The sequence below is a fragment of the Seriola aureovittata genome, chromosome 22 (assembly GCF_021018895.1).
Source record: "Seriola aureovittata isolate HTS-2021-v1 ecotype China chromosome 22, ASM2101889v1, whole genome shotgun sequence".
Classification (NCBI taxonomy): domain Eukaryota; kingdom Metazoa; phylum Chordata; class Actinopteri; order Carangiformes; family Carangidae; genus Seriola; species Seriola aureovittata.
Window position 1 is genome coordinate 12,110,012 of NC_079385.1, and position 10,291 is coordinate 12,120,302.

The 10,291-nt window shown below is 39.2% G+C and overlaps 1 protein-coding gene across 1 annotated transcript in view; it reads right to left on the minus strand.

Annotated features, from left to right (window-relative positions):
* The window catches only part of cacna2d4a (calcium channel, voltage-dependent, alpha 2/delta subunit 4a), an 87,394-nt gene that overhangs the window by 8,485 nt on the left and 68,618 nt on the right, over positions 1-10,291 (minus strand). The window contains exons 29-31 of the mRNA XM_056367491.1: positions 5,191-5,252; positions 645-659; positions 68-112 (exon numbers count right to left, since the gene is read on the minus strand). Of these exons, the coding sequence (XP_056223466.1) occupies positions 68-112; positions 645-659; positions 5,191-5,252 (122 nt within the window). The remainder of the gene's footprint in view (positions 1-67; positions 113-644; positions 660-5,190; positions 5,253-10,291) is intronic.

Genomic DNA, 10,291 nt, shown 5'->3' on the forward strand with positions numbered 1-10,291 from the left:
TGTTTCCGGGAGCCTGAACACCCAGATATTACGACGACGCAAATACATGCTGGCTTGATATACTCACAATGCTGTCACAACGAAGAGGACAAATCCCCTCTATGTTAGAGCACTGGAGAACAGAAAGAGGAGAACATGTTTGCAATGTGTTTCACCATTTCCAATTTAGATTTTCACTGACAAAATATAGGTGAAAGTGATGACTGCGAGTGTGAGAGGTGTTATTATCTGATGAGTCTGTGTGCATAAAGGAGGCCATGTTTGTGTGTGTGAGGAAACGATTGAACACATGCTCTGTCTGTGTTTTTCTGCGGAGGTGTTAGGCTTGAACATGTGTCAATGTCAAAAGAAAAAAAATAAAAGCGTCAGTGTTGGTGAGAAGGCGTTAATTTGTGCGCGATATGTCTTGACTACCTGAGATGTGCTCCTGGGTGTCTTGTTTGCAAGTTTGTGCACGTTTAATTTCTGCATATCTGCGACTGCCTGGATGAATGTGTGTGTGTGTGTGTGTGATCTGTTTTAACTGGGGTGTGAAGCTGACTTCACAGAGCTCAGCAGGTGCTGTGAAAATGTTAAATTTGGTTCTGTACAAAAAGTAAAGTGATGTTTTGAAAAATGAAGAGAGGGAAAATTATCAGACTTACATCTGTGTCATTTGGCTGAGACGATGCGTGGAGAGGAACAAAGAGAGACAAAACGAGAGCATGAAAAAAAAAGAGGGAAACATTACTTCAGTTAATGATGTGTAAGTCAATGCAATGACTACACTGTCTTCATTCTCACTCTGTCACTGTTTGTTTGCTGTTGACAAAGCCATCATCTTCTCAAAGAACATGTTTCAAAAAGGGACAAAAGACTCCAGACTTTCCTCAATGAATGATGTTTTCAAGCAGTCCAGAACAAGGTCAAAAACAAAGTCTGTATCCTTGCATTCCGCTAAACTGCCCTTTATTAATATAAGTGTACTTTCCATAATATAAAAACTTTTCTCTGTCAACACTGTCTGTAAATTTTTACATCTAACAGTTCTGTTCTTCATGTGTGGACTGGCCATGAGACAAAATGTGATCACTTCTCCTCTTCACTTTATGGTCATCTTATGTGTACAGTACGTGTGGGTTAGGGTCTATGGACAATATGTCATTGGAATCATGGTCAGGCTATATAGAGCGTGTCGAAGTGTGAATGAGACAATCTGTCATCCTTTTCAATCCTATTACAGCAAAGTGTCAGTCTTTCTCTCTTGCTTCCCATCACTGCCTCCTGAAATAAACTATAATTCGGTGAGTGGACTGACAGAAATGATGATTCTTCCCCAGACACTAAGGGCAAATGGCATGGTTTGATGAGGGAAGAAATTTGCGGGGAAACTAAATTCAGATGGGTGACAAATTAAAGAAAAAACCTGAGTAAATGAGTCTGCATTTGTTATGAGAAACATAACAAATGCAGATGCTTCCACACAGGTGCACTGCATGGTACAATTAAGCAATTTAGTCAGGGCACGGATGGCAGAAGCTAAAGACAGCTGATCTGGCCAGTGTTTCAATAGAAACTTTGACTAAAGTGACACCTGCATTTAGATCTATGAGACAGATATCAGTAAATGGAGCCAGACATTGCCGTCAACAGCACATTTGATGACCTTGATGCTTGTGCATTAGTCCCATATGTGAGGAAAAACAGAAGAGAAGGTCTTCCTTAGGTGACTGAGAAGGTTGATGCAGGATGTGATCAGACTGTCAGCAAGAATAGTCCATCAACAGTTACATAGAGAGGAATATTATAGTAGTGTTGCAGTGCACCTATCATTACAAAGACAAATGCACATTTGAGAGTTTAATGGTGCAAAAACCAGCAGCACTGGTCTACACAGATGTGGAAAAAAGTGATATAGTCAGATGAATCATCCCTCACCATATTCTCAACAAGTGGGCGAGTACACCACCAGAACGGTACAGGCCTGAGTGCATGACCCCCCACACTGAGGGGATCTGAGGGGCATTTTGTGTGTCGGGGACTATCCGTCAATTCTCAGTCAATTCTCAGATTGTTAATTCTGCTAATTAATTAAAATTAAAACTGCTAATTTGTTATCACCACAATATTGCCTCTTCATTAAGCAACAATTCTACATCTCATATAAATTCTTTTCCTCCAGTGTCAGAGCCAGTTTTCTAAATCTTAGCAGTGGGTAAGATGCTGTTCCCTCAGTTCCTGCGTTGGTAAATGTGTCTCATCTAGGAGCTCCAGGGGGAGTCAAGGTGATGGTGATTATATATATATTATATATTATATATATTATTCCATACTGAGCTTTGCTATGACATAAACCCTGGTTTTAAAAATGATCAAATTACATAAATACATTTTGAAGAAAGCTACTTAGTTTCTTAAGATAAAACATTTTCAAAAGTTGCAGTGGACTGCTGTCACAAACACATAAACACAGCATGCATGCACAGAGTTAACAAACATGGAATTATAGGCAAAGGAAAACAGCTGAGTCTTCTCTGTGAGATAAAGAGCATGCCAGGATGTGAATAGGAAAAAATCTATCATCTTCTGATTCCCATTACTCTCACTACATCTCCACTCGCTGACAGACAAAATATATCAGCAGAGGACTGTCAGAGACATACGGCACATTACAGTGTAGGATTCACCCTGAATATTTTAATGTGATATATCTTTACAGAATTGTGGGCTTTCACATTTGACCAAGATGGCGACATAATGCATCAGCGGAGCAAAACAATGAAGTGCCCCGATGTCTTTTTTCCCTTTGTATTTATACTTGTTTCTGTCTCTTTCACTGTCTTTCACGCTCTCATCCACATACACTATTTCTAAACACCTCAGATGTAGACACACACTCAGACAGCAGACGGAGCAGAGTGTGCTGTACAGTGATGTCAGAACATTTTCCTATTAACATTCTGACTGATTCCCATTAGATGGAAGCTCATGCTTTATTCTTACCCTCACTGATTCATAATTCATCAGCTAATAACATCTTATTTTAAGCTAGTCAACTTTATCCTGTAGCTATAAGGTCAGACAGGATTTCTACGACTTACATAACTCCTTCACTGAGATCCGCAGACTATGTAGACAGGTCTTTGCCACCATTCTTTCTCTCAAACACATACAATGAAGCTAATTTGATGTTGTTAGTAATTAAAGCAAACCAATTATTTGGGCGCATGAATCATTAACAATGTGTAAACACAATGAGTTCAATGCTTGTAGCAACTTTTCTGCAACACAATTCATCTGCAACAGATAAGTGGCATTATCTCATTTAAAGACAATTAAAAGTAATCGAAGACATACAGTATATGTGTCCTTTTTAACACTGCATTCACACCTACAGAACAAACAGTATATGATGTGTTTCTTAATCAATTATTGATTTATTTGTCTATTTTAGCTTGATGGTTGTGGCTGCCATGTGACTGGTTATTGTGGTTATTGTACTTCCTCTTGGATACAGATATTTCAATGAGGATTTACAGTAGGTTCAGTATCTTCACCCTCAAGGGATCTGAACACTTAAAATAGACTGTACACAGGATTTCACCCAAACACACACACATCTATGCACAGATGGACACATATGAACACACAGTCAAGGCAAGCACATACTGACAGTGCACACACACACACACACACGCACGCACGCACGCACACACAGAAACCCTATAAAATAAAGTTGCCTGACAGTGAGTACATGACAGGAAGATAATATGATTATGTAAGCTATCTGAGAGGAGGGTGGGTTGAGGGGAGGAGGTGTGGAAAGAAGATGGGAGCATAGGAGATGAGAAAGGTGAGGAAGACTGAAAGTGTTGAAGAAAACAAAAGAAGAAGGGGAAGAACTGAGAAGGAGGAAGGGAGAAAATTGTGACTTTAGGCAGGAGAGGAGGAAGTCGAAAGTGCACACAGTAAATGGATATGATAGAGATTTTCTACGTAGCATAAATCTAGTGGATAACAAGGCTGCTGCAAATGGTTCTAATGAGTTCTTAGTGGAGGGATATGGATGTAACAACATACTCATGCACAGATGGTCATGCATATGGTCCTTGTCAACATGACACACACTAACATTAATAGACACGTACACATATACAGTACTCTATTATTCACACCTCCACAAAGACACATGAATACACACACACACACATTTGGGAGTCGCTGGCGGTGGTAGCTATCCATCATTTAATGACTAGCCAGCAGCCTTAATGCTCTTTTAACTGCTGTCATTTACAGCCATGGGAGCAGAGAGGGGAGAACGGCCAAGCCATCAGCAAAGGTGTAACGCCAAATTAAGCAAGCTTTCCCTGAATAAAATGTTTTCTTGTAGGTGCGGAGGAATACAAAGGACACTGCACGGGAACCAGGGCTGATGAAATTCTCTGAGCAGCACACAAAATAGACGCTGAAAACAATTGTAATGATGACATTTCATTTTTTCAAACTAATGTTTAAGGCAGGGTATGCAGTCCTTTAATAGTGGGAGCAGCGATATGGAAAACACTGCATTGAGCTTTGGATTAAACAAAGTTTAAATGCAGTAATTACCAACTAATGGAGCAGAAAAAGAACCTATAATCATCCCTGTCATACAGTAATATATTGTCTCAGTGTGGGCTGGTGGTTTAAAGGGATAATCCTGAATATAGCCTTGAAGCAGACAACCAATAGCCATGTCTCTCCTGCAAGATACTGAACAGCTTCATGTTCACTCATAGGACTGTGTTGATTCAGGGTAGTTAATTCATGCTTACAGGTTGAAATCAAACATACGCTCTTCAAATCTTTATGGAGGACATTAAGAAATAAAATCAAAACAATATAAATCAAATGTGAAAAGCAATAATGCAATAATAGCATGCAAAGAGTGTACAGTGGTAGCTGACTCATAGTTTAAAATATAGATGGTGTTGACTGTTAAATATCACTATTTTGAAAAAGGAAAGTTGCAAGTGACTATAAATAAAGGCCAGCTAATAGTTATTTTCAAGGGTTGGTTTTTCTTTGTTCATCCTTTTGTCAGTTTCACAATTCTCATTTTGGATTTAAACTCCTGAGAGAGAAACTGTAAAGGATTCATTCAGTGAGAGGTCTGTCTCTGTACAATTTATGGTGATAAACTTGACTCACATTCAGCCAGTATGCATTTACCTGTACTGTGATGGCCCAGAATCTGGACTCGATCATGGCCAGAGTCATCTGGATGCCGATGGCTGCAGAGCGAGGGAGAGAGAGAGAGAGAGAGAGAGAGAGAGAGAGAGAGAGAGAGAGAGAGAGAGACACACACACAGAGAGACAGAGGTCAATTAAGAACAGTAAAATGAACCTGAACATAAAAAATTAATAGAGTTAAATGGAAAAGGTAGAAGCGAGGATAAGCAGGGGGAGGAGAAAGGTAAGTGGAATGAAGAGGAGGGACATGTGGAGGGTAAGGAAAGATAGAAAATAGACGTAGAGGGTAACAAGTATGATTTGTTTAATAGTTGTTTGATTATGTTGATGTATTTGTGCATAAATGGACAGAAGAAGGGTACCACCCCTGCTAGAACACTGCTGAGATTTAGGCTTTGAATCCCAAAGTGCCGCAGTCTAGTAAAGGCAAATGTCCACTGCAGACATTATCAGCACATGCTGAAAGTGTCATGGCAACGACATGGAAGTAGGAAGAAAACAAAGTACACCTCCTGTGGCTACACAGCATGATCTTTCCAGTATTAGTATCATTTTTTTTTGTTGTACTCTCTACCTTTGTATCCATCCTCTATTCTTGTTAGTTAGTTACATATGATGTGAGTTTCTTGTATTGTGAAACAATTAACTAAAGGAGCTATGTGGTGCTTCCTGGCTTTACCTATCTATGATTTAACTAATTGCACTTTTAACACTTCTTGTCTTTGTTGGCTTAGAAACTAAGAATCAAATTGATTAAGGCTGTTGAATACAGTTGAAACCTCCAGAAAAAAATGGTAAGCAAACCTTTTTTTATACTGGTAGAACTACACTAGTTTTAGATGGTAGTAGTAGTGATAATAGCAGAATCACTAATGAGTAGTATTAGGAATCACATCTGCAGTGTGTGTGTGTGTGTGTGTGTGTGTGTGTGTGTGAGAGAGATAATATTTGCAGTTTAAGTGCTAGTGATTCCTTTAGTAGTAATGGTTGTAGAAGCAATTGTGGACTATAAATGGAGGGAAACTTAAATTCCAGCAGTTTAGAAGAAAGAACATTAATGAGCTGGTTAATGTCCCAGGGTGAGAGACTATATATCTCTCTCTCAGCCCCCAGGCTGAAGGAGCAGAAGAAGACCTGCTGTACAGATCAGCTCTGCCTTCTCAACTCAAATTATGAAAATCCTTTACAGTAACTGGCCTTCTGAGCCTCAGCTCACAATGCTGTGTGAACCGGCTGTTCTTAGACAGTGTGTGTGTTCATGTGTCTGTGTGTGCACATTTGTGTGTTCAACCTCTGCCTACAACATAGCACTCTCAGTCACAGAATATTAAGCCTAGCATTAGTGTGTGCACATGTTTCACACGCACACACATACACACATGGCGGTAGAGCAATTGCTTGTGTCAGCTTAGAGCTGTAAGTCCGTCAGCATTTCAGTCAGCGTGGTAATGCTAAAAGAAACTGTAATTGCATAAGTTCTCAGTGCACACATACTGTATACACCCACACAGACAACAAATACACACACATTGCAAAGGAAGATATGACACTTCATATTAGCATCAAAGATTCAGCGTTTTTCTCCCAGCGTGCTTTATACAACAACTCAGGGCAAGTCTCACAATATGCAAAACACATACAAACACACATGCCTGCACACACACGCACCACTACTTTCACACATCCTTGCACACACAGTATAGGTGCACATATTGTATACAGCATGAGAGCATGCACTAATACACAACCACACACATACACACCATCATGTACCATAATAAACACAGAGCGTGGAATAGTTACTGTAATGGAGTCAGGCATCAAAAAGGCTTTATTATGAAAAGCATTCGTTATGGGTGGTGGGGTGGGGGGTTGGTCTGGTTGCAGGACGGAAGAGGAAGAATAAGGGACAGTAGAAGTGAGGGAGAAAAAGAGAAAGCAGAGAGAAAGGGCTGGTCATACGGATATAGTATAGATAGTTTGTTTTTGACAAACAATAAGTCTTAAAAAGCCCAACATGTGTAATATATATGTAATCATAGAAAGTAAACTCTTCATTATTTCATTACCTGTTATTATTACTGAGGACAAGACCTCTGTATACACAATAGTAGCCATAGCCCTGCAAAACGAGGCTACTGTAGTTTAGGAATTTGAATCTATTCAAGGCAGTCATTGGTTTCCATTCACTTCTACAAGAAAGTTGGGTTTTGTAGTCTGTCAGAGTCAACACCAAGCCTGCAAAACAGTAGTTTTCCTTTTTTGCCCAAGTTACGTTACTGTTGTGAGGTAAAAAAATGAAAGCTGTAGGGGCAGCTGTGGTCGGAGCTATAGGCTGAACATAACTCACTCAATTATGCTTGTAAAATACTATTAGGTAATGAATTATGGATTGCTGATGGCAAGAATAAACTGAGCTGTACGTCCATTTGGAGATCATTCCGGATATTAAAAGGAAAAGCCTCTGACATGTTCTGTCTGAGGGTGTGTGTTTCAGTTTGTGAGCGTCTGTATGCATATTTGGCTTGTGTATGTGTGTGTGTGTGTGTGTGTGTGTGTGTGTGTATGTGTCTGTGTGTGCGTCATGGACTCCGTCCAATCTCTTGAAAATCAGTCGTGATGCTGAGTCATGGCTGCAATCAGCCTGTAATCAGTCATGTACACATAGAAGTCTGTTACGCTGATTGAGCAGTTGTTTATCTGTTCATACAGTGGCTCTAGGATGAATGTTCAAAATTTCAAAAATGTTAAAATCTACAGACAGACTGTGGTAGAACTCTGTTAGTTTTCAACATTGAGGGCTTTTGAGTGCATCTGTGGAAAAATCATATGTAAGGATGCTAAATTAATGCCTTTATATTTGTTCAAAAGCACTTTTCTGGTGTTTTGACCTTGAAGTCCTCTCCCTCCAGCATAATCTCAGTTAAAGTGTTGGAAGGCCATTATGGAGAACAGCAGTAATCTGCCTTCTCTCCCTTTCTGAGTTGGAGGCTGATAGGCCAAATCTAATTAAAACCATCACACTGATCCCTATGAGTTTGTGTGTGTGTGTGTGTGTGTGTGTGTGTGTGTGTGTGCTGTAAGAGTTGTTTTTTTCCATAATATGTGCGTGTGTCAGTGTGTGCTTGTGCGAGAACATATCTTGTACACTCACAGTCTGAGTTGCAATTAGTGTGAGCTGCCAATCACAGTGGAGTGCACTTTCAAAAGGAAATGAATTAATGAAGAAATAAATAAAAAATTTGAGCAACCAAGAGCCAGAGTTAATTGGTTATTACACTAACGAGATAGAGGGATGAGAGACGGAGGGATGTGAACTGCGAACGATTGGAAGAAAAGAATGTGTGAGAAAGAAAAGGGGGACTGGAACAAGGGTAAACAGACTATGAGTTTTACTGCATCATTGTCTCATAGGATTTTGCCCAACAGAATATGCATATTTATACTGTGTATGTATTATAGAGCAAGACAATTAATTTAGGAAGACAGAAACAAAGATGGACGGGTAGGAAGACAGGGGGAACCACAAAACCTGAGAGAGGAACACTAACAGATACAGACAGAGTGAAGGGGAGACAAAGACATAATCATACATAAGCACAAACAGTGTACACGTCTGGCTAAGCAGGTGACACTTGTTATAAATGTATCCCTGTATATACAGTCTTATGGCATAGCTGGCAGAACTGCTTAAAGTCAATGGAGGAAAGCTGTAAACATTTGGATATATACAGTAAATGTATTATAATCGTTGCACATGAAGCATTATATACAGTTTCATCCACATTGTCATTCATGTCATCACAATACTGTTGATTATATTAAAATCATTGCATTCAAACTGTACCTTTAAGACTCCCAAAATAATACTGCAAATGAGGTGTAAATGTGGCTATTCTGTATAGCTCATGCCCTTATAACTTTATCTCCTAAAAATTAAGTTTATATACTCTTAATTTGTGTTTATATCAAGGTAACTAGGAAATGTTTCTTCATGCATCACTCAATTAGACTTTATTTGTATAGCAATAAATGTTATAAATAAAAACAATAATGTATGTAATAACATGTCTTATGAACTATCTGACTTAAAAGTGACTGATAAAGTCAGTGGTAACATGTAGCAGGAATTGTTTTAGTAGCCTAAAGCTATTGTAGGGTGTAAGACACTGATCCTGATCTCCGTGGTTAGTCTGGTACCCCAGGCACCTTCCTATGGCGTACAAGAATATAGCACGTTGTGGACTGGAAAAAACACGTTAGCCAAAACCAGTTAGTACGATATAAACATTACTTTTAGGAGACAGGGCTGCATAGTCACGTCACTAAAGCTTACTAGAGACAGAAAGAGATAGAGAAAGGTGACCAGCTTTAGCCTTTTGCTAAATGGAGCAGCACAAGTGTCAATTGTCTGACAGACTGTGAAAGGGAGAAGAAAGGGAGAAGGGTGGTGGAAAAAGGAGTGATAGAATTATCTATTTATCTATCTATGTATCTATGTATCTATCTATATATCTATCTATGTATCGATCGATCGATCGATCTATCTATCTATCTATCTATCTATCTATCTATCTATCTATCTATCTATCTATCTATCTATCTATCTATCTATCTATCTATCTATCTATCTATCTATTGTAGACAATCATATGCCTTTTAGGGTGTATGTTTTACTTGGTTGAAACAGAGAATGATGACTGTGCAGTTCTATAAATGGGTTCCTGTCTGTGTTCATACATTTTTGACATTGTTTAGCATGTTTGTGTGTGTGTGTGTGTGTGTGTGTGTGTGTGGTGTGTGTGTGTGTGTGTGTGTGTGTGTATGTGTCTGTGTGTGCGTCATGGACTCCGTCCAATCTCTTGAAAATCAGTCGTGATGCTGAGTCATGGCTGCAATCAGCCTGTAATCAGTCATGTACACATAGAAGTCTGTTACGCTGATTGAGCAGTTGTTTATCTGTTCATACAGTGGCTCTAGGATGAATGTTCAAAATTTCAAAAATGTTAAAATCTACAGACAGACTGTGGTAGAACTCTGTTAGTTTTCAACATTGAGGGCTTTTGAGTGCATCTGTGGA